This window comes from Erinaceus europaeus, chromosome 2, assembly GCF_950295315.1.
Source record: "Erinaceus europaeus chromosome 2, mEriEur2.1, whole genome shotgun sequence".
NCBI lineage: Eukaryota > Metazoa > Chordata > Mammalia > Eulipotyphla > Erinaceidae > Erinaceus > Erinaceus europaeus.
In genome coordinates, this window is record NC_080163.1 from 139,931,056 (window position 1) to 139,955,216 (window position 24,161).

The window sequence follows — 24,161 nt, forward strand, 5'->3', positions numbered from 1 at the left end:
ACATAAAGATTCAAGAAGCCCAGAGGGTCCCAAACAGAATTAACCCAGACCTAAAGACACCAAGACATGTCATACTTAGATTGGAAAGGAATAAGGATAAAGAAAGGATCCTCAAGGCTGCAAGAGAAAAACAAAGAGTCACCTACAAAGGAAAACCCATAAGATTAGCAGCAGACTTCTCCATACAAACACTACAGGCCAGAAGAGAATGGCAAGATATCTATCGAGTGCTCAATGAGAAAGGCTTTCAGCCAAGAATACTATATCCTGCTAGACTGTCATTCAGACTAGATGGAAGCATCAAAACCTTCTCAGACAAGCAACAGTTGAAGGAAGCAACCATCACCAAGCCTGCCTTGAAAGAAGTTCTGAAAGGTTTCCTATAAACAACCAGACCACCACAAATAGAACATATATCAAAACACTCTAAAACTCTACAAGAATGGCGTTAAAATATCTTCAATCTTTGATATCAATAAATGTGAATGGCCTGAATTCACCTATTAAAAGACACAGAGTAGGAAGATGGATCAGAAAACACAACCCAACAATATGTTGTCTACAGGAAACTCACCTAACGCAACAAGACAAACACAGACTTAAAGTGAAAAGATGGAAAACTATCATTCAAGCCAATGGCGCACAAAAAAGGGCAGGAACAGCTATTCTCATATCTGACATGATAGACTTTAAAATACATAAGATTAAAAAAGATAGGAATGGACACTACTTAATGCTCAGAGGATCAGTCAATCAAGAGGACTTAACAATTATTAATATCTATGCACCCAATGAGAAGCCATCTAAATACATCAAACTTCTACTGAAAGAGCTACAGCAATATATTAACAGTAACACAATCATAGTAGGGGACTTCAACACCCCACTCTCTCAACTTGACAGATCATCCAGGAAGAAAATCAGTAAAGACATAAGGGAGCTAAATGAAGAGATAGATAACCTAGAACTATTGGACATTTTCAGAGTCATTCAGAGCAAGTTGTGGTATATATACACAATGGAATACTACTCAGCTGTAAAAAATGGTGACTTCACCGTTTTCAGCCCATCTTGGATGGACCTTGAAAAAATCATGTTGAGTGAAATAAGTCAGAAACAGAAGGATGAATATGGGATGATCTCACTCTCAGGCCGAAGTTGAAAAACAAGATTAGAAAAGAAAACACAAGTCGAACCTGAAATGGAATTGGAGTATTACACCAAAGTAAAAGACTGTGGGGTGGGTGGGTGGGTGGGGAGAATACAGGTCCATGAAAAATGATGAATGAAATAGTGGGGGTTTTATTGCTAAATGGGAATCTGGGGAATGTTATGCATGTAAAAAAAAAAGAAGTAGAAACGCAAAGCAGAAATTGACTGAGTTTGGAGTATGGCACCAAAGTAAGAAAGCAGAAGTATACTAGAGTTTGCAGTGAGTACCTCCCTAATACTTCCTCTCCACTTTTCCAAGCTTTGGGTCCATGATTGCTCAACAATTTGTTTGGCTTTGTATGTTAACTCTCTTTTCAGTCACCAGGTTCCAGGTATCATCAGTATGCCGGCCAGACTTCCCTGGATTGAAGACACCACCAATGTGTCCTGGAGCTCAGCTTCCCCAGAGACCCATCCTACTAGGGAAAGAGAGAGGCAGACTGGGAGTATGGACCGACCAGTCAACGCCCATGTTCAGCGAGGAAGCAATTACAGAAGCCAGACCTTCTACCTTCTGCAACCCTCAATGACCCTGGGTCCATGCTCCCAGAGGGATAGAGAATGGGAAAGCTATTGGGGGAGGGGGTGGGATATGGAGATTGGGTGGTGGGAATTGTGTGGAGTTGTACCCCTCGTACCCTATGGTTTTGTTAATTAATCCTTTCTTAAAAAAAAAAAAATTAATAGGAACCAGCAGACATGTTACAATGTGCAAGGATCCAAGTTCAAACCCTGGGTCCCACCTGTAGAGGGGAGAGTTTCACAACAAAGGAGCAGAAAAAAAAAAAAAGAATGTGGGCTTCAAAGCCAGATGATTTGAGTCCAAATGCATCATGTGCTGGTGGGAAAGTAACCATTTCTCTGAGCAAGCATGTCTCCTAGTCTAAGCTGAGGTAGAATCACTAAGATGTTATCTGTTTGGGAGTCAGGCAGTAGCATAGCAGGTTAAGCACAGGTGGCACCAAGCCCAAGGACTGGCGTAAGGATCTGGTCCGGCCCCTGGCTCCCTGCCTGCGGGGGAGTCACTTGACAAGCGGTGTCTATCTTTCACTTCATAATCAGGTATCTATCTTTCTCTCCCTCCGTCTTCCCCTCCTCTCTCCATTTCTCTCTGTCCTATCCAACAACGATGACATCAATAACAACAACAATAATAACTACAACAATAAAAAAAAAAGAGAAACAAGGGCAACAAAAGAGAATAAATATTAAAAAAAAAAAAGATGTTATCTGTTCAAACAAGCAACCTACGTATACTGGCTGAATGTCCCTGGCTCTCCACAGCAGAGATGACACAGCCTCATTCCCTCTACCAATCAGGAGGGTGAAGAACAGGCTTCTCTGAAAGTCTGGTGCCCCCAGAGTCCCTGAGAGACTTCCTTCATCTCAGCCACCAGGTGGTCAGTACAGACTTACTTTAACGAAAAATTCAGTGCTCAGTACTTAGAATACTCTTCAGAAGGCCTATCAGAGGTCAGGCTTTGGTGGGTGGAACATGTGAGAATCTCACACCTGGGCTCTGGTAAATTCAGAGTTGGGTCAAGGGACCTTGACCTGGAGACCCTCCTGACCAGAGTGTGAGAGGGGACCGAGTCCACACAGCTGGCCTGGCCTCAGTCCCGGAACCTTGATCCAAGGACAAGGAGACCCATAAGACCAGGCCTACCCAGTTCCCAAATCTCACACCTGCCACAATGCTGCTGTTCAGTCTGACCCTTAGCGTGCTCCTCCTCGGCTCCTCCTGGGGTGAGTATGTCTGATGAACCCCCACCGCCATGGGGGAAGTGGGCTTCCCAGTCAGGCACTCTGAGAAGGGGCATGGCTGACTGGGAGGGAAGTAGGTAGAAAGAGTGGACAATAGAAAAAGGCTGTGCAGGTGGAGAGTAGATAGCATTATGGTTATGCAAAGAGACTCTCATGCCTGAGGCTCCAAAGTCCTAGGTTCAGTCCTCTGCGCCACCATAAGCCAGAGCTGTGCAGTGATCTGTTGTTTCTCTCTGTGTCTTTCTCTGCATCTCTCTCAAAAATAAATGAAATACTTAAAAAAAATTTTTTAATATTTATTCCCTTTTGTTGCCCTTGTTGTTTTATTGTAGTTATTATTATTGTTGTCATCATTGTTGGATAGGACAGAGAGAAATGGAGAAAGGAGGGGAAGACAGAGGGGGAGCAAAAGATAAAAGACACCTGCAGACCTGCTTCACAGCCTGTTAAGCAACTCCCCTGCAGGTGGGGATCCGGGGCTCGAACCGGGACCCTTACTCTGGTCCTTGCTCTTTGTGCCACCTGTGCTTAACCCACTGTGCTACAGCCTGACTCCGTTTTTTTTTTTTTACCAGAGCACTGCTCTGCTCTGGTTTATGGTGGTGCAGGGGATTGAACCTGGGACTTTGCAGCCTCAAGCATGAGAGTCTCTTTGCATAACCATTATGCTATCTACCCCTGCCCTAAATGAAATACTTTTAGAAAGAAAGAAAGGAAGAAGGAAATAGAAGGGCTGTGCCAGGGAGGGAGAAGGCAAAGGATGGTTAGGGGCAGAAGGATGGGCAGGTTTCTAGGACCAGAATGGGACCAGATGGAGTAGGAGCTTAGGACAGATGCAGGAGTTGATGGTTTAGGAAGATGAGTAGTAAAGTTCGACATGTAGTTTAGGAAAGTCCTCTGGCTGAGAGGACTGTTGACATCTGGAAGAGACTATATCAGGGATCAGAAGAGAAGTGGCCTGGGAAGCAGGCTGAGGGTAGGAGTGGGAAATGGTGGAGAGGAGTTGGGGAGAGATGTGGGAGAATGGGTAAAGTGTTGGGGATGACTAGATGGTATAACCATGAGAGATGTGTACCCAGAAAATGTTCAGGCTGAGAAGGACCCCCTCTGGAGTGCACAGCTGGGGGACATCAAGGAGGTGGAGAGAGGTGGGTTCGGGTATGAGAAGCAGGTCCTCACCAGCTTAATGCTCAGGCTGCGGCATTCCTGCCATCAAACCGGCTCTGAATGCCAACCAGAGGATTGTCAATGGTGAGAACGCAGTGCCCGGCTCCTGGCCCTGGCAGGTGTCCCTGCAGGTATGTGCACCCTGGGGGTGGGGAATGGTGCTAGGTGCTCCATGCCTTGGTGGAGCCAAGTCTCCCCTCACTTCTGACATCTTACCCCAGGACAGCAGCGGCTTCCACTTCTGCGGTGGTTCCCTCATCAACCCCAACTGGGTGGTCACTGCTGCCCACTGCAATGTTGTGTGAGTGCTTCCACCGCACCTGCTCCGTCCCCTTCACCTGCTCCACTTTCTTCCCCTGCAGGCCCCTCTCCTGTTGCTCTACCCAACCATGTTCTCTTTGTTGCAGCGCTGGCCGCCACTTTGCTGTCTTGGGTGAATATGACCGATCATCCAACGCCGAGCCTGTGCAGGTTCTGTCCATCTCAAGGGTAAGTGACTGGGATCCTGACTTGGGAATTGGGAATGAGCAATGACAGTGGCTGGGCCCTGGGGAAAAGGAATTCAGAGCATGCCCTGACATCACCCCTTAGCACCCATCCTACATGGCCTCCTTCACAGGCTATCACCCATCCTAACTGGAACCCCAACACCATGAACAATGACCTGACACTTCTGAAGCTCGCCTCCCCAGCCCGGTACACAGCACAGATCTCACCTGTTTGCCTGGCTCCTTCAAATGATGTGCTGCCCTCAGGACTCACGTGTGTCACTACAGGCTGGGGCCGCATCAGTGGTGTCGGTAGGAACTTGGGCTGAAAATCCAAGTGGGAAGGCTTGGGAGGGGACAAGTCATCTTGACATCTAACAACTTTCTCCTGTTCCACAGCCAATGTGACTCCAGCACGCCTGCAACAGGTGGCTCTGCCCCTGGTCTCTGTGAGTCAGTGCCAGCAGTACTGGGGCTCAAGGATCACCGATTCCATGATCTGTGCTGGAGCCGCAGGTGCCTCCTCATGCCAGGTGAGTGCCAGCACCTGTCTTGTCCTCTGTGCTGTCCTGTGGTATCCCAATCACCCACAATATTCCCGTTTTCTTCCCTCAGGGTGACTCCGGAGGCCCTCTTGTCTGCTTGAGGGGGAACACCTGGGTGCTTACTGGTGTGGTCTCTTGGGGCACCAGCAACTGCAATGTGCGGGCACCTGCTATGTACACTCGGGTTAGCAAGTTCAGCGCTTGGATCAACCAGATCGTAGCCTACAACTAAGACCACTGCCACCACCCTCCCATCTCAATCCAATAAAGGCCTCAGACTATCCTCTGTAGATCCTTGTCTATTATCCTGGCTCAAGGGAAAGGAGAAACTTTTGGGGGTCCCATTGCCAACTTGGGACTTTGCCTTATGACATGGCAGGTGCTGAGGAGTCAAGCTTTTTCTAGAACTGTCATGGCCAGGCTGAGAGCCCACATTTCTTCCTGGGCAACCTCCTAGACCTAAAGAAAAGAGCCAGGGCTGTTGGAATGAATGGGCAGCCTTCCCTGGGGAGGGCAGCCTGTTTATTGAGTAAAGAATACATTTATAGACTGATACACAAAATAAATAACTGCACATTCTCCATCCATGGTTCATGGCATGAAGGCCCAAACGGACCTGTCAAAAAACCCAAGTCTCAGATTCCCGATGATCAGATTCCCAGGATTAGGTCTATCCTGGGCAAGAATCGAAATCTTCCAGACGTCAGGCTCCCAGAGCCACTTGGAGATGGGAGGAATTCTGAGACTATGAGACTTGGGGCCTCCTCTGCCTTGTGCCAGGGGCACTGGATGGAAGGAAAGGGAGGGGATATATAAGGCACAGTAGACTTGGCCCAGAGTGGTCTCTTTGACTTAGTTTTCCACTAGAGGTGGCATATGCAAAAAGATAGGGGTCTGGCGCAAGGTTGCCTGCTAGAAGGAACTGAGTAAGGGCCAAATCCTGCCTATTGGCAGGGGCTACAGTCCAGCTAAAGCTGGGTCCTGCCTCCTTCTTACCCACTGTGAGCAGCTGTGGAGGGAGCTTGGGCTCTAGCCCAATTTATGGGGGATAATGTAAAGGAGGGGGAAAGAAACCATGACACATGGAGATGGTCTGGCTCAGGCATCCAGTTTCACCCACCTCCCACAGGGGCTCCATCCAGCCTGAGGTTCAGCGGGACTCAAACTGAAAGGTTAATGCTGTGAAAGGAAGCGGGATAGGTTGGACTGGGCCAGGCTAGCTGTAAGAATGCCAGTGCCCCAGGCACTCAGGCTTCAGAGGCAGGTAACACAGTATGGCTAAGTTCCAAGGGGAGCTGTGCAGTAGCTCAGCAGAAGGGAGTTGAGTAGCTCTGGGGTCTTTCCCTCAGTGCAGCAGCTCTTTCCTACTTTTCTCTAAGAGAATGAAGGGTGAGCTTGGTAGGCATCCTAAGCTACCCATACTCCTGGCAGACACTAGATGGCGCCTTTGCTGCAGCTGTGGCGGACAGAACAGCAGAGCCTGAAGGGGAAGGTTGGGGGCAGTACCAAGGATAGAGGATACTGACACTGGACTTCCATAGACTCTCCCTAGGAAGCCCTTGCCCTTCGACTTGGCCCAGGTATCCCCATTCTCCAGGTAGCAGCAGTGGGGCTCACTTTACCCCCCCCCCCCCGAGTTGGGAGAAAGGCACCTGGGAAATGGGCACCCAAGAGGAGGGAAGTGACGGTGGGCTCCACAGAGATGGCACTGAGAGTGGTGGGTTGGTGGAGAGGAATTCACTCAGTCAGAGGCTGGAGCCTGTAGCAAGCCTACTACCAACACGGCCACAAAGCCCAGAAGGGCCACTATGCCATGGCCCTACTACTACAGGTCCAAGCAAGACTTGGGGACACCATGAAAGAAGACAGAATTTGGCTGAGAGGTGGAAGGCTGTTTAGACTTAGCCAGAGCTGAGATTCCAGTCAAGGCACAAGTTTTGGGCCTACCTGAGCCTTCACTGGAACATCATCTGATCAGGATGTCATGGAACGTGGGGGTGGGAGAGATGGGGGGGGGGGCTCAGTAGAAAAAAGAGGTTTTCAGAACTAATTGTCCCCAAAAGTGCTGGGACCACAACACACTGTCCACTTAACACAATATACACACCTTTGGTTTGGAGAAGAGCCAGGGGGAAGGAGACAGAAGGTCAGGTCCTGCCCTTTCTCCCCAACTGTCCTAGAGCAGTTGCCCACCAAAGGAGCATCAGTACCAGGCCAGGCTCCCAGAGGGCTCATATTCCCTTGCTCTCTCCACTTTGTCACATCAGGCAAGAAGAACTAGACACAAGCTAGATCCACAACAATAACAAAGAACCTCACCAGGCACAAGCCCAGGGTGAGGATGAGGCTCCTGAAGGCACAGAGAAGGAGCTGAGGCCAGACATGCACTGGCCACTAGGCACAGAGGCCACTCTCCAGAGAGGGCAGTGGGTGTAGATGGCACAGCACTGTGTGGCCGGGCTGGGACCAGGCCATGTCTGCAACACAGCCAGGTAGCTCAGCCATTGTACTGCTGTTGGTAGCGCAGGTTGAGTTCCCGCAACTCACGCTCTCGGACTCTGCGAGATTTGTTGGAGCGTGTAGAGCGACTGGACCTCGTGGACTGGGCAGATTTGGTGCTCTGGCAGCGCGAGGAGGCACGTTTAAGGAGGTTCTGGGAGATGGAGCGGTGCAGGTTCTTCATGGATGAAGAGGCTGCCATGCTCACCACCCACGGGTGCCTCAGGGCCTGCAATGCAGTCATACGGGCAACAGGGTCCACTGTCAGCAGGCGGTCAATGAAGTCTTTGGCCAGATTGGATACGCTGGGCCAGGGCTAGAAGCCAAAGACAAACGTTAGAGTAAGAGGATTTGACTCTGCCCTCCCCGTCCTAGTGGTGCCATCACACAGCACTCAGACCTGCTTGGTATCCCAGCACGTTTCTGGGACAGTGGCACTGCCTGGCTCCTTCCATGCAGGACCCTTTGGATCTCCCCTCCCTACCTTACACTGACTCAGGCCCCTGAGCAGAAGCTGTTTAGGGTGATGAGTCTGACAAGGAGAAGGATCTGCTCCTCATCTCCAAGGAGCAAACTTCTGAGGTACCCTAGACACCTGCAATACTGCTTCACCACTTGCAAAGCTTTCCCCCTACAGGTAGGAACCTGGGGCTTGAACCTGGGTCCTTACACATTGTAACATGTGCACTCAACCAGGTGCACTACCGCCTGGCCTCTAAACAACTGCTTTTGACTCACAGTTCAAGACAACCCCCTAAACTGCTGCTGTATGCTGTACAAAAGAAATCACTCAAGATGCCAGCCAATCTAGATCACAGGTACTCACTCAAGATATGAAAAGGTGGGGCCAGAGAAATACCTCACTGGGTAGGGTACCTGCCTTTTTTTTTAAATGTTTTTTTTAATATTTATTTTATTTATTTATTCCCTTTTGCTGCCCTTGTTTTATTGCTGTAGTTATTATTGTTGTTGTCATTGTTGGATAGGACAGAGAGAAATGGAGAGAGGGAGGGGAAGACAGAGAGGAGGAGAGAAAGATAGACACCTGCAGACCTGCTTCACCGCCTATGAAGCAACTCCCCTGCAGGTGGGGAGCCGGGGTTCGAACCGGGATCCTTATGCCGGGTATTGCCTTGTTATGTGTGCTTGGCCCAGATATGAGCCCTGGCAGAGTACGCTGGTGGGGGAAGCTCTAGTGCTATGGTGTCTCTCTCCTTTTTTTTTTAAAGAATTTATTTAATTATTCATGAGAAAGATAGGTGGAGAGAGAGAAAGAACCAGATGTCACTCTGTGTTGTTGTTGTGGTAATTGTTGGTATGTTCCCTCCCCCCCCACCTCTGAGAAGAATTGGTTTGCCCCTTGCTAGTTTCGCACCCAGCTTTCTCCCCGCCCCCTATGCTAAGGATGGGCAGAGTCCCAGCAGCAGCGGCGGAGAGAGGATGATGGAGAAAAGCACATGGTGTAGTGATTTGCCCGCTCGTGAATAAAGATTAAACTGCGTTCTCAGCCCAGCCGTGTGTCTCTGGTCGTCTCTGTTACCCTCCCGTGAAGCCAGCCCAGATAAAACAACAACTCTGGTACATGTGCTGCCAGGAATTGAACTCAGGATCTCATAGTTGAGAATATAATGCTGTATCCACTGCGCCATCTCCTGGACTACTCTCCCTCTTTTTTTTTTTTTAATTTATTTTTATTAGAGGCAGAGAGAAATTGAGAGAAGATGGGGAGACAGTGAGGGGGTGAGACAGAGATACACCTGCAGCTCTACGTCACCACTCATTAAGCTTCCCCCTTGCAGGTGGGGACCAGAGGCTTGAACCAGGGTCCTTGCGCACAGTAGTGTGTGCACTTAACCAAGTATGCCACCACCTGACCCCATCTCTCCCTCTCTATCTAAATGAAAAGGTAATCCTGGAGAGGTAAAATCATGCATGCTTGTGGTCCTGGTGCTGCCAAAAGGAGTCGATAGATGACAGACAGACAGATAGATATGCAGACAGACAGACAGAACAGGTACAAAGATATGGAAATATGTTAGTATAAAGGAGCTACTGATGGTCACAGCAGACCTAAAGCTAAGCAGGTGGAGTCAGTGTAATATCTGCGTTGCTCTTTGGCTTTTACAATCTCCAGGGAAATGAGAAATCACTGGGGAACACAGTGCAGCTCAGTGTTGTCTGAACACTGAACAACCCCAAGACAGAGCTGGCAGCCTGGCCTAGCTCAGACAGGGCTGGGGCAGGAGTTCCGCCTTGCTCCTGTGCCAAACAAGACAGAAGAAGGATAACTCTTCTGAAAATGCCAAGAAGGGGAAGTTGAACTCACAGCCAAGAACCCAAATATGCATGATTTGGAGGCACCCCACTCCAAAACCAGTCAAATCAAGCTACAGCAGATCCAAACCAGTCTGGCACAGTCCTAGCTGGGCCTCTCACTGAAGCCACACCACAGGCTTAAGCATCTCCATCTTCAGAGCAGCACAAGCTCACACCAGGTATCCACTCCTGCTGCTCAGGGATGCTTGCCTGTTAGCACTGAAGCGAACCAAATTGATCTACCCCTCCTGCACCCCCAGACACTCGCCTCTCCAATTACTGTGTGCAAGAAGCTGTGTGCAGAATGTCTATGGACTCATTTGTCAGAGAGCTAGCCCAGCCTGTCTGGCAGGCTCCAGCTTTCCCATCTTTGAAGAACTTCCAGTAGGTGGACTAGATGGGTTCCCTAAGGCAATGGAAGTTGAACCCACGCTCACAGTCATATACTAAGGAAGCTACAATGGGGAGTTGGACAGGCCAGACATAAGAATGTAGTCCTGGGGTCCAGCAGTAGCACAGCGGGTTAAGCGCACAGGGCGCCAGGTCCAAGGACTGGCTTAAGAATCATGGTTTAAGCCCCTGGCTCCCTTCCTGCAGGGACCAGTGTAAAGATCCCAGTTCGAGCCACAACAATGATAAAACAACAAGGGCTCAACACTTCATCTGCACTATTCCAGCCTTTAGGTCCATAATTGTTCAATAATTTGTTTGGCTTTGTATGTTAACTCTCTTTTCAGCCACCAGGGTCCAGATGCCAGCAGAATGCTTACCAGACTTCCCTGGACAGATGACCCCACCAGTGTGTCATAGAGCTCCGCTTCCCCAGAAACCCAACCTACTAGGGAAAGAGAGATGCAGGTTGGGAGTACGGACCGACCAGTCAACGCCCATGTTCAGCAGGGAAGCAATTACAGAAGCCAGACCTTCCACCTTCTACAACCCACAATGACCTTGGGTCCATACACCAAGAGGGATAAAGAATAAGAAAGCTATCAGGGGAGGGGATGGGATATAGAGATCTGGTGGTGGGAATTGTGTGGAGTTGTACCCCTCCTATCCTACGGTTTTGTTAATGTTTCCTTTTTAAAATAAATAAATAAATAAAAAACAAGGGCAACAAAAAAGGGGAAAAAATAGCCTCCAGGAGCAGTGGATTCTTAGTGCAGGCACCAAGCCCCAGCAATAACCCTGGAGGCAAAAAAAAAAATGTAGTTCCAACAATGCCTACTGACTGAAGGGCTGGGCCTTAGGCTGGCCTCTAGAATAAGGATCCCTGCTACCCTGCTGAGGCCTCTTAATAGAGCTCAGAAAGGCAAAGCAAGGCTTTCCACACTCATGCAAGACCATGTATCTAGTCAAGTCCAGTGTAGCACCTCTTAAGAAAGCATTCAACACTTGCAGACCAACACGCCTACTTTCCTAACACACCTAGACCTCAGCTTTGACTATGCTGGCACTGTTACTGACTGGCTGGGAAGCACTCTGAGCATAACAAAAAGAAATAATCATGCCTTTTGCTTTCCCTAACTCTAAGTATTAGTTCTGGATAAAGGACAAACTCTAAGTTTTGGTTCTGGATAAAGTATCTGGGGCCAGAGACATGTATGCCTCAGATGTCTAATAGAAGGAACAGGCTCTAGGCAGTACACAGTCAGCCACCTAGAGATTTCCATCTGATTCTGGGCTGACATGGAGTAGAGGGCATGGACACAAATGTTAGGATGTCAGGTCTCCTTCTACTGTGGGTCAGAGGCCTGCAGTAATAGCCAGGTGGTAAGCTATACCCTCTTTTCCATAAGGCTCAGATGATCTGTGAGGAAGAGGGTCTGCTCTGAAATGACAAGAAGAAGCATAACCTCTGTGCTGGCTCTGACCATCACGCTGGCTGCATTCTCTTGCCTGTAGCCTCCAGGGTCTTTTTTTTTTTTTAATATTTATTTATTCCCTTTTGTTGCCCTTGCTTTATTGTTGTAGTTATTGATGTCATCATTGTTAGATAGGACAGAGAAGTGGAGAGAGGAGGGGAAGACAGAGAGAAGGAGAGAAAGACAGACACCTGCAGACCTGCTTCACTGTCTGTGAAGCGACTCCCCTGCAGGTAGGGAGCCGGGGGCTTAAACCGGGGTCCTTATGCCGGTCCTTGTGCTTTGCGCCACCTGCGCTTAACCCGCTGTGCTAACCGCCAGACTCCCAGCTCCAGGGTCTTAATCCCCTTACAGTTAGGGTACCCACTTCTGATGTTGGAACAGCAGAGAAAGGACCTCTGCTGGGAGCATTTCCTTTACCAGCTTCACCTTCCTCAGCCCCCTGCTTCTGCAAAGTCATTCCTCAGCAGTACAGGTGAACTTTGCTGAAGAAGGAGGTACCAAACCAGAAGGGTTTCTCACTCCAATTCAAGGCTGTACCTCCTTTCTCTCTAGTGTATTCTAGTTACTCTAGCTCTAATGTCACAAGGGCCTGGCAAGAACATTACCCAAGACACATCACCTTGAGCCTAAAGACTAAGAACACAAAGGAGGTGGAATGAAGTAGGCTTGGGATTATTGTTCATTATTGCAGTAAAGAGGGAGTCAGCTCTCTAGTCTAGACTGCAGAAAGGAGGAAGCTTCTTTTAGTAAACCTAGCCCTCATAGCTTACCTGATATTCCCTCTACCAGTTAGATCTGACCACTCTCAAGTGATGGAGAGAAAGGTATGGTGTCTCTCTTCTGAACGGCAACTGAGTAGCAGATGTGCTTGACTGCTAGCCTAGTGACCTGTGTTCTAGTGTTCTAGTTATAACTTCTTTTATCTATATATTTACTTTCCCTTTTGTTGCCCTTGTTGTTTTTTAATTGTTGTTGTAGATATTGTTGTTATTGATGTTGTCATTGTAAGATAAGACAGAGAAATGGAGAGAGGACAGGAAGACAGAGTGGGGGGAGAAAGATAGACAGCTGTAGACCTGCTTCACCACCTGTGAAGCAACTCCCGTGCAGGTGGGGAGCCGGGGGCTTGAACTGGGATCCTTACTCCAGTCCTTGCACTTCACATCATGCACGCTTAACCCGCTGTACTACCGCCCAACTCCCTAGTTATAACTTCTTTATGTGACCTTAGAGAAGTCACAGCTTCCTCATTTAATATGTAGGAACTGAATGCAATATATTTTTTATCTCTCTTTTTAAAAATAATTTATTTATTTTGCATTTTGTTGTCCTTGTTGTTTTTTATTGTTGTTGTAGGTATTATTGTTGATGTCGTTGTTAGGACAGAGAGAAATGGAGAGAGGAGGGGAAGACAGAAGGGGAGAGAAAGATAGATACCTGCAGACCTGCTTCACTGGTCCTTGCACTTTGTGCCATATGCGCTTAACCCGCTGCACTACCACCCAACTCCCAAATGCAATATATTCTAATCTTATCTAGTTTTTTTTTTTAATATTTATTTTATTTATTTATTCCCTTTTGTCGCCCTTGTTGTTTTATTGTTGTAGTTATTATTGTTGTTGTCGTTGTTGGATAGGACAGAGAGAAATGGAGAGAGGAGGGGAAGACAGAGAGGGGGAGAGAAAGACAGACACCTGTAGACCTGCTTCACCGCCTGTGAAGCGACTCCCCTGCAGGTGGGGAGCCGGGGTTCGAACCGGGATCCTTATGCCGGTCCTTGTGCTTTGCGCCACCTGCGCTTAACCCGCTGCGCTACAGCCCGACTCCCCTTATCTAGTTTTTAAATTACTAGAGTTTTTTTTAAATTATCTTTATTTATTGAATAGAGACAGCCAGAAATCAAAAGAGAAGGGGGATAGAAAGGGAGAGAGACAGAAAGATACCTCCAGCACTGCTTTACCACTCATGAAGCTTTCCCCCTGCAGGTGGGGACCAGGGACTTGAACATTGGTCTTTGTGCACTGTAACATGTGCGCTCAACCAGGTGCACCACCACTGGGCCCCAAAATACTAGGTTTTAAGAAGATAGCTCCCCATTTTTTCCCGTACTTGGCTGCATGCAAGGACTAAAAGTAAGGTGGGGTGAATAGCATAATGATTATGCAAAGACTCTCATGACTGAAGATCCAAAGTCTCAGGTTCAATCCCACATACCACCAGAGCTGAAAAGTGCTCTGGTTAAAAAATAAACGAAAGAAGGACGAAAATCATAGCATCTGCCATTTAGGCTGAGTCCATGGGTCCTTTTTTTTTTTTTTTAATCATTATTTAATAATGATTAACAAGTGGTCCGGGAGGTGGTGCAGTAGATAAAGCATTGGACTCTTGACGCATTTTTAATCCCTGGCAGCACATGTACCAGAGTGATTTTTGGTTCTTTCTCTCTCCTATCTTTCTCATGAATAAATAAATTCTTTAAAAAAAATAATGACTAACAAAATCATAAGATAACAGGGGTACAATGGTTCTTTTCCAGCCCACGATGACATGATGACTGGACTCCACCAAAGAGCTGCTAAGGGAGAGAAGCGAGAGGAAGAAGCCTGGGCTCTGCTCCCATGACTCAGCTCTTCCCTTAACTTTGTCTCAAGATGTATTTTCAGACCTAGCATTCCCCACCCTCAAAAGGCCTACTTCCTGCACTTATCTGGGCCTGACTAAGAGCAAAGAAAAGGGTAGAGAGGAAGTTCTGGGAAATGGAGCTTGGGGTTTACTCCAGAGAGCAGAACTATTCATATGACAAACATAGCAGGTTCTGATGTTGTTCTTGAGGACAAGGGTTTTTGAGCAGGATCAGGTACCACGTGGCAGGGTGTCTTCTCTGGTCAAGACACTTACCATACTAGTACCTGGGATTCCAGACCAGGCTGAGTCCACCACCCCTGGGCTGGGCAAGGGGTGGGTAAGGGCCCATCAGCAGAAAAGAGAAAGGTGTTGGTGACAGAGGAAGAGCAAAGTCTGAGGGGAGGAAAGAAGGGAGATAATGAAGCTTTAGAAAGAGGCAGGGGTGGGAAAGATAGCCTAGTGTTTATACAAAAAGATTCTCAAGCTTGAGGTTCCAAAGTCCCAGGTTCAGTCCCCCACACCATCACCATAAGTCAGAGCTGAGAAGTGCTGTGGGGGGGGGGTGGGTGGAGAAATAGCACACTGGCTATGCAAAAAGACTTTCATGCCTGAGTATTAAAGGTCCCCAGGTTCAATCTCCAGCACCACAAGCCAGAGCTGAATAGTGCTCTGGTCTCTCCCTGTATCTCTCTGTAAATCAATTAAAAAAGATGAAAATGAAAGAAGGGCAGGGAAGACAACATAATGGTTATGCAAACAGACTCTCATGCCTAAGGCTTCTAAATCCCAGGTTCAATACCACCATAAGCCAGACCTGAGTAGTGCTCTGGTGTTTCTCTCTGTGTGTGTCTGTCTCTGCATCTCTCTTAAAAATAAATAGGGAGTCGGGCGGTGGCGCAGTGGGTTAAGCACACGTGGCGCAAAGCCCAAGGACCAGCAGAAGGATCCTGGTTCAAGCCCCCGGCTCCCCACCTGCAGGAGAGTCGCTTCACAGGGGGTGAATCAGGTCTGCAGGTGTCTGTCTTTCTCTTCTCCTCTTTGTCTCCCCTCCTCTCTCCATTTCTCTCTGTCCTATCCAACAACAATGATGACATCAATAACCACAACAATGTTAAACAACAAGGGCAACAAAAGGGAAAATAAATAAATATTTAAAAAATTAAGTAAATAAAAAAGAAAATGAAAGAGGCAGAAAATGACAATAAAAATTAGGAAAGACCGTGGTAACTTGAAAACTAGTAAAATTGTGTTAGGAACTTGAAGAGAGGCCCAGGAAGTGGCATGGTGAACTTTCATTATTTTTTTATTAATGAGAAGGAAGGAAAGAATCAGACATCACTCTGATACATGTGCTGCTGGGGACTAAACTCAGGACCTCATGCTTGAGAGTCCAATGCCATACACCACCTCCCAAATCACACGTATAGTAAACTTCTAGATTTCCAAGCATAAGGTCCTAGGTTGGATCCCCAGCACAGCATATGCCAGAGCTAATGCTCTGACCTCTCTCTCCCTTTCCTACCTTTCTACCCGCCTGTCTCTCGCTCTCTTATGATTTTTTTTGAAAAATTATTTTAAATATTTATTGGATAGAGACAGTCAGAAATCAAGAGGGGGCCGGCAGGCCATAGCACAGCGGGTTAAGTGCACATGGCGCAAAGTGCAAGGACTGGCGTAAGGATCCTGGTTCAAGCCCCTGGCTCCCCACCTGCAGGGGAGTCGCTTCACAGGCGGTGAAGCAGGTCTGCAGGTGTCTTTCTCTCCCCCTCTCTGTCTTCCCCTCCTCTCTCCATTTCTCTCTGTCCTATCCAGCAACAACGACATCAATAACAACAACAATAAAACAAGGGCAACAAAAGGAAAAAATATAGCCTCCAGGAGCAGTGGATTCCTGATGCAGGGACCAAGCCTCAGCAATAATCCTGGAGGCAAAAAAAAATAATAAGTTTTTAAAAACATTATTTTGTATTATATATATATTTATATATATATAATACAAAATAATGTTTTTAAAAACTTATTATATATATATATTTATTTATTTTCCCTTTTGTTGCCCTTGTTTTTTTTTTTTTTTTTGTAGTTATTGTTGTTGTTAGATAGGACAGAAAGAAATGGAGAGAGGAGGGGAAGATAGTAAGGGGGAGAGAAAGACACATGCAGACCTGCTTCACCACCTGTGAAGTGACTCCCCTGCAGGTGGGGAGCCAGGAGCTCCAACCAGGATCCTTAAACTGATTTTTGTGCTTCGTGCCACCTGCATGTAACCTGCTGCGCTACGCCCAACTCCCATAAATTTTGTTTTTTAATTTTACACCAGAATACTGCTCAATGCTGGTCTATGGTGGTACAGCAGATTGAAGCTGAGACCTCAGAGCCTCAGGCATGACAGTCTTTTGCATAACTGTTATTCTAGCTCTGCAGCTCAGAAAAGACTTCCATGCCTGAGGCACCAGCCGTTTCAAACTCAATCCCTAACATCACCACAAACCACAAGAGTTGAGCAGTGCTCCCATGAAACGAAGGAAGGAAGGGAAGAAGGAAGGGAGGGAGGGAGGAAGGGAGGAAGGAAAAAAAGAGGGCATCCGGCAGTGGCTCACTGCACTGGGTTAAGCACACATAGTAGGAAGCTCAAGGACCCATGCAAGGATCTCAGCTCCCTACCTGCAGGAGAGTTGCTTTACAAGCGATGAAAGCAGGTTTGCAGGTGTCTATCTTTCTCCCTCTCTATCTTCCCCTCCTCTCTCAATTTTCTCTGTCCTATACAGTAAGGGAAAAGAAAAAGAAAAAAAAAAAAAAGGCAACCAAGAGCAGTGGATGTGTAGTATTGCAGGCACCGAGTCCCAGTGATAACCCTGGTGGCAAAAAAGGAAAAAAGAAAGACTTAAGATGGTGGCCTGAGAGGTGGAAAAGTGAGTAAGACATTGGACTCTAAAGCATTGAGATCCTGAGTTTAATTCCTGGTACCACATGTGCCAGAGTGATGTTCTGGTCTCTCATCTCTCTCATTAATTAATTAATTTTAAAAGAGAAACTTGGAGGTGGGAGACAGCATAATGGCTATACAAAAGCCTTCCATGCTTGAAGCTCCAATGTCTCAAGGCTGTAGGTTCAATTCTCTACACCACCATACACCAAAGCAGAGCTGTGCAGTGTTCTGGTAAAGCAAATAGATAAACAAGCAAACTTGAGATGAATGACCACATATACTCTTGTACCCCCACCTGTCCCTGACCAGAGTCCACATAGGGATGAGTGGGAGAAGCAGGGCACTCAAGAGACAGGAAGGATGCTACTTTGGAATTGGGATGTGTGTAACCTCTGCCAGCAGCCAAATAATGTCTGTATTTAACAAAGACCTGGAACATCCCTGGAAGGTTCTGGGTTTAGAAGCTAGTTGCATAGTGATTACTTCTATCTCCACTCATGAATTCTGTTGAGGTTAGTTAGTATTCACCTGTCATGAACAAAGCTCTGTGAGAAAGTTTACTCAAGCCCACTTGTTCCTGGTGAAGTCACCCAGGCTCACCCATAGCTCACAGACTGCCCAAACAGAGGAAGGTGACAATTAAAAGTTGCTAAATGCAGCAGACAAATGCTGCTGATGGCATATTTCTGCCATCAATCCTACAAGAGCCTCTTCAACCTGCCTCTAGGAATAGAACTCTTCACAAAAGCAATGACAGTAGGCTGACGACATCCCATTTCATGTCAAGTGAATCACAGAACACCCAAGTCAGTGGAACCACAACAGTTCTCTAGTATGGGTCTACAGCTGATGATTCATTCACCTTCTGAGTCACTCCTTTAGAAAGAACTGCTCCTGCCCTCCTGAAGCCTCCCATGACAGGAAGTCCCCCCCTTCAATGTGGCTCTTTGTCGTCAGAGTACTCCCATACTCAGCTGGCCTTCCATATATCTGTCCAACATGTGTCACTCATCACTTCCAATGTGACCCTCAGACATTGGGTAAAAAAAATCCCATGTCTCCTCTCAAAATCATCTGTTACAGCCTTCTCCCTAGCACTCTCTTCTCTTCCAGGATTCCTGTATTTGCTAATAAACAGGTCTGTGGGGGATGGAAACCCCAAGAACTCTGAAGCCAAGATGACCTGGATGAGAGCCTGCCACTCTTTAGCTTTGAGACCACAGACAAGTTACTTAACTTTACTAGTCTCAGTTTCCTCATCTATAATATGGGTGACACACCCGACCTAGCAGGTCTGTTGTGGCAATTAGATAGCTTGGGTGTAGAGAGAGCCCTCAGCCCCCATCCTGCTATTCAATAGGCACCATGCAATGAAAGCTGTCAGCACTATTCCTAAAGCAAGCAATCTATGAAATGCATACTTTATCTTATTTTTGCCACCAGGGTTACCACTGGCTGATTGTTGCCTACATGACAACTCCATTATTCCCAGTGGCTCCTTTCTTTCTTTCTTTCTTTCTTTCTTTCTTTCTTTCTTTCTTTCTTTTCTTTTCTTTTCTTTTCTTTTCTTTTTTTCTTTCTTTTCTTCCTTTCTCTCTCTTTAAATTACACTTTTTTTGGTATTATCTTTATTTACTAACTGGATAGAGACAGTCAGAAATTGAGTGTGAAGAGGGAGATAGAGAGAGAGAGAGACAGAGAAACACCAGCAGCCCTGCTTCACCACTTCCACTTCCCCCTGCAGGTGGGGACCAGGGACTCGAACTAGAGTCCTTGTGCACTGTAACATGTGTGCTTAACGAGGTGTACCATCACCCAGCTTCCTTCCTTTCTTCCTTCCTTCCTTCCTTCCTTCCTTCCTTCCTTCCACTCTTTCTGATAGACAGTAAGAAACAGAGAGACAGAGAAAAGGAGAGACACATACAACACTGCTCCACTGCTTGTGAAGTTTTATCCCTGCAAATGGGGACTAGGGAATACATCTTTAAAGCTGGTCAAATTTCTTTCTTTTTTTTTTTAAATTTATTTTTATTTATTTTATTTATTTATGAGAAAGACAGGAGAGAAAGAACCAGACATCACTCTGGCACATGTGCTGCCGGGGATCAAACTCAAGACCTCATGCTTGAGAGCCCAAAGCTTTGTCACTGCACCACCTCCCGAACCACTCTTTTTTTCTTTAGATTTTTTAAAAAAATATTTATTAGGGGAGTCAGGTGGTAGCACAGCAGGTTAAGTGCATGTGGCGCAAAGGACTGGTGGAAGGATCCCGGTTTGAGCCCCCCGCTCCCCACTTGCAAGGGAGTCGCTTCACAGGCGGTGAAGCAGATCTGCAAGTGTCTGTCTTTCTCTCCCCCTCTGTCTTCCCCTCCTCTCTCCATTTCTCTCTGTCCTATCCAACAACAAAAACAGCAATAATTACAACAATAAAAAGGGCAACAAAAGGGAATAAATAAATATAAAAAATTATTTATTAATGAGAAACATAGGAGGAGAGAGAAAGAGCCAGACATCACTCTGGTACATGTGCTGCTGGGGATTGAACTCAGGACCTCATGCTTGAGAATCCGATGCTTTATCCACTATGCCACCTCCCATACCACAAATTTCTTCTTCTTTTTTTTTTAACCAGAGCACTAATCAGCTATAGTGGTATGGGGGATCGAACATGGGATTTGGGAGCCTCAGGCATGAGAGTCTCTCTACATAACTATTATGCTGTCTACCCCTGCCCAGGTTGGTCAAATTTCTAAGGCTGGGTCAGAGATATAACATAATGGTTTACACAATGGACTCTCATGCCCAAGGCTTGTAGGTCCCAGGTACAATCCCTAGCATCACCATAAACCAGAGATGAGCAGTACTCTGGTCAGAATTTCTTTTTCCTAAGGCTAATGTTGAAAACAGAAGAAATACCCTCTGGCCTTACTTGGCTCCCAGCAACAAACACCTCTACTACATTACTCTCAACTTCCTGCTTATTCTAAAGAACAGCAGACACAAGTAGAACCTGAAATGGAATTGGCATATCGCACCAAAGTAAAAGACTCTGGGGTGGGTGGGTGGGTGGGGAGAATACAGGTCCATGAAGGATGATAAATGACATAGTGGGGGTTGTATTGTTAAATGGGAAACTGGGGAATGTTATGCATGTACAAACTATTGTATTTACTGTTGAATGTAAAACATTAATTCCCCAATAAATAAATAAAAACAAATAAATAACAGCAGAAATATCCTCTTCTCTGAGCCTCCTTCTTTTTTTTTTCCTCCAGGTTTATTGCTAGGACTCAGTGCCGGCACTGCAAATCCACTGCTCCTGGAGGCTATCCCCCCCCCATTTTTGTTGCCCTTGTTATTATTGTTATTGTTGTTATTGATGTCACTGTTGTTGGATAGGAGAAAAATGGAGAGAGGAAGGGAACACAGAGGGGGAGAGAAAGATAGACACCTGCAGACCTGCTTCACCACCTGTGAAGCAACTCCCTTGCAGGTGGGAAACCGGGGGCTCAAACTGGGATCCTTACGTTGGTCCTTGCGCTTTGCGCCACCTGCGCTTAACCCGCTGTGCTACCGGCCCGACTCCCATGAGCCTCCTTCTTCTAAAGTCCATCTCTTGCAGGAAGTCCCTCAATTCACACCCATGACGACAACTGAGTCTGGCAGGGGCTACATGGGCACAATGCTTGGGAAATACCAATATTGCACAGCACAAATCAGACACCACTATTAGACGTTGTTAGAGGGTAGAGGCAGGAAACACAGGCAGGAAAACTAGGCCTAGAAAGCCTAGTGAAGGGCCAGGCAGTGGCTCACCTGGTTAGACACACATATTACAGTGCGCAATAGCAAGGTCCTAGGTTCAAGCCCCTAGTTCCCCCTGGTAGGGGGGGGGGAAAGCTTGAGGAGTAGAGAAATAGGGCTGTCTCTATTTCCCTCTCTGTCTTCCTTCCCTTCTCAATTGCTCTCTATCCCTATCCAATAAATAAATAAGTAAATGGAAAAAAGAGCACCAAGTGCCATGAGACTTAGTGTCTGGTAAGAAACTTACCCTTCAAATCTGACTGAGTTCAGAGACAGGTGGTCTTTGCTTATCTGAGCAGCTAGATATAAAGAACCCCTTGATATGGCATGCTCTCAGATAGGACCTTGTCACTTAAATCATCTTCACCTGGATAGAGGGCAGAGGGCCCAACCCTAAGAAGAAGGGGTCTGCCCAGTCACCTGACCAGAGCCCCTTAATCCATGTTCCAGACTGTCCAGGCCCAGTGGCTCTATGCCAAGGCCTGTGATAGCATATTCTATTCCTTTTTATTTTTTTCTTATTGTTTTTTAAATTTTAATATTTATTTATTCCCTTTTTTTGCCCTTGTTATTTTATTGTTGTTGTTATTGTTGTTGTCATTGTTGGATAGGACAGAGAGAAATGGAGAGAGGAGGGGAGGATAAAGGGGGTAGAGAAAGATAGACACCTGCAGACCTGCTTCACCGCCTGTGAAGCGACTCCCCTGCAGGTGGGGAGCTGGGGGCTCAAACTGGGATCCTTACGCCGGACCTTGAGCTTTGTGCCATGTGCGCTTAACCCGCTGCGCTACCACCCAACTCCCCCTCTATTTTACTTTTAAAAATTATCTTTATTTGATAGCTATAGCCAGAAACTGGGGGCCAGGTGGTGGTGCACCTGGCTGGTTAAGTGTACACATTACAGTGCACAAGGACACAATTCAAGCTGGTGGTCCCCATCTGCAGGGGAAAAGCTTCATGAGAGGTCAAGAAGGGATGCAGGTATCTCTCTCTCTCTCTCTATCCCTCCCTCTCTCCTCTCAATTTATCTGTCTCTATCCAAAATAAACAAATAAATATAAAATAAAAAAGAGACAGAAATTGAGAGGAAGGGGAAGACAGAGAGGGAAAGAGACAGAGAGTCACTTGCAGCACTGCTTCACCACCTGTGAAGCTTTCCCCCTGCAAGTGAGGACCAGATGCTTGTACCTGGGTTCCTGCACATTGTAACATGTGTGCTCAACCAGGTTTGCCACCACCCAGGCCCAGCTAGTCCTAATCCTAGTTCTTCTTCCCAGGTAATGACAAGCTCCATATCTCTCTGGATTTTCACAAGATGTAGTTACATTTGTTTTGTTTTATAAATAAATCTTTATTATTTTTATTTTTAATACTTTATGTATTTTATTTTAATGAAAGAAAGAGATACAGAAAGGAAGACACAGAGAGGATGACCAGAGTACTGCTCAGTTCTAGTTTATGGTGGTGCTGAGGATTGAACCTGGGACCTCAGAGCCTCAGGCATGTGAGACTTTTGCATAAAAATTATGCAGTGTCCTCAACCCCTCAATATGTACTTATGGGCAGGCAATAACCAGAAGAACAGAAATACAGATGCTTAGTATCCATCTTAGAGAGTCTGATCTAATGATGAATGTTCCTCACCCACAAAATTCAATGCCCCACCCACCCTATACCTTTCAATCCAGCATTCTCTGCCAAGGGGAGTGAACTAGTAATCTGATAACAGGTGTAGTCAGAGCTAGCCAGGAACTGACTCTGGAACTGGAAACTGATGCTTTTGGCTTCGGATGAAGGGTAGTGAGGCCAAAGGCTGGCAATGCCTCTCTTCCCCCTAGACTTGTGCCTGTGACTCCAACAGAGCAGCAAGCAGTCTCAGGACGCAGTCCTGTGGCTCTAGCAGAAGCAGGATGCTTAGCTCCATTCCCCCACCTCATTCATTTGTCATTCTTCTACCCGCAGATAAGCAATAGCCAGTTAGCAAGAGTCTGCACATTCCAGTTAGATAAACTGCCTGATCAACAATTTCTAGAATCAAGAACTCTGCAGACTTTTGGAAAGAGTCTTTTCTTGGTCAGCATCTCTTGGAAAACTCGCCCCCCGCCCCCCCCCTCCCCGCAGCCCTCCTTGTTCTGTAACTAAGATTGCTACTCCCTGTGTCAGCTGGACCATCAACAACTAGGCACCACACAGCTGCAGGGTCCCAACATGCAGTGAGTCAGACAGACCCTTGGCACAACACTGCCTCTGAGAAGCAATTCTGGGTCTTCTGACCCTTGATAAACCCAGCCCAGAGGGTGAAAGGATGGTGTCCCAATGGAATACTACTCAGCTGTAAAAAATGGTGACTTCACCGTTTTCAGCCAATCTTGGATGGACCTTGAAAAAATCATGTTGAGTGAAATAAGTCAGAAACAGAAGGATGAATATGGGATGATCTCACTCTCAGGCAGAAGTTAAAAACAAGATCAGAAAAGAAAACACAAGTAGAACCTGAAATGGAACTGGCATATTGCACCAAAGTAAAAGACTCTGGGGTGGGTGGGTGGGTGGGGAGAATACATGTCCATGAAGGATGATGAATGACATAGTGGGGGTTGTATTGTTAAATGGGAATCTGGGGAATGTTATGCATGTACAAACTATTGTATTTACTGTCGAATGTAAAACATTAATAAAAAAATAATAATAAATAAATAAATAACTTGTGGTCCGGGAGGTGGCGCAGTGGATAAAGCATTCAATTCTCAACCATGAAGTCCCAAGTTCAATCCCTGGTAGCACATGTACCAGAGTGATATCTGGTTCTTTCTCTCCTCCTATCTCTCATGAATAAATAAATTCTTAAAAAAAAAAAAAAGAAGAAAAAAAAAAAAAAGAAAGGATGGTGTCCTCTACAACCACCTACCATTGCCTAGGCTTCTTAGCCAGTCAGTATTTGTTT

General features: G+C 46.6%; 2 protein-coding genes across 3 annotated transcripts in view; one reads left to right on the plus strand and one right to left on the minus strand.

The window, feature by feature from the left end:
• The first annotated feature begins 1,313 nt into the window (after nucleotides 1-1,313).
• CTRL (chymotrypsin like) lies at nucleotides 1,314-5,466 on the plus strand. Of its 2 annotated transcripts, XM_007517718.3 has the most exons (7): nucleotides 1,314-2,958; nucleotides 4,171-4,274; nucleotides 4,365-4,444; nucleotides 4,551-4,632; nucleotides 4,763-4,943; nucleotides 5,031-5,164; nucleotides 5,247-5,466. In XM_007517718.3, the coding sequence occupies exons 1-7, from the start codon at nucleotides 2,907-2,909 to the stop codon at nucleotides 5,406-5,408; spliced, it is 795 nt and encodes a 264-aa protein (XP_007517780.1). In that variant the 5' UTR covers nucleotides 1,314-2,906; the 3' UTR covers nucleotides 5,409-5,466. The 2 variants fall into 2 exon arrangements, with proteins under 2 accessions (XP_007517780.1, XP_060041279.1); XM_060185296.1 differs by having other exon boundaries at nucleotides 4,171-4,444.
• A 191-nt stretch (nucleotides 5,467-5,657) lies between these two features.
• PSKH1 (protein serine kinase H1) overlaps nucleotides 5,658-24,161 on the minus strand; it is a 42,036-nt gene continuing 23,532 nt past the window's right edge. The window contains exon 3 of the mRNA XM_007517719.3: nucleotides 5,658-7,991. Coding sequence (XP_007517781.1) covers nucleotides 7,674-7,991 — 318 coding nt within the window. The 3' untranslated portion in view covers nucleotides 5,658-7,673. The remainder of the gene's footprint in view (nucleotides 7,992-24,161) is intronic.

Bases quoted from the DNA above. Each gene is read 5' to 3' on its own strand.
- CTRL (XM_060185296.1), top strand. From the start codon at position 2,907: ATGCTGCTGTTCAGTCTGACCCTTAGCGTGCTCCTCCTCGGCTCCTCC. The intron at 4,633-4,762 runs GTAAGTGACTGG...CCTCCTTCACAG, and splicing joins AGGTTCTGTCCATCTCAAGG to GCTATCACCCATCCTAACTG. The intron at 5,165-5,246 runs GTGAGTGCCAGC...TTCTTCCCTCAG, and splicing joins CAGGTGCCTCCTCATGCCAG to GGTGACTCCGGAGGCCCTCT.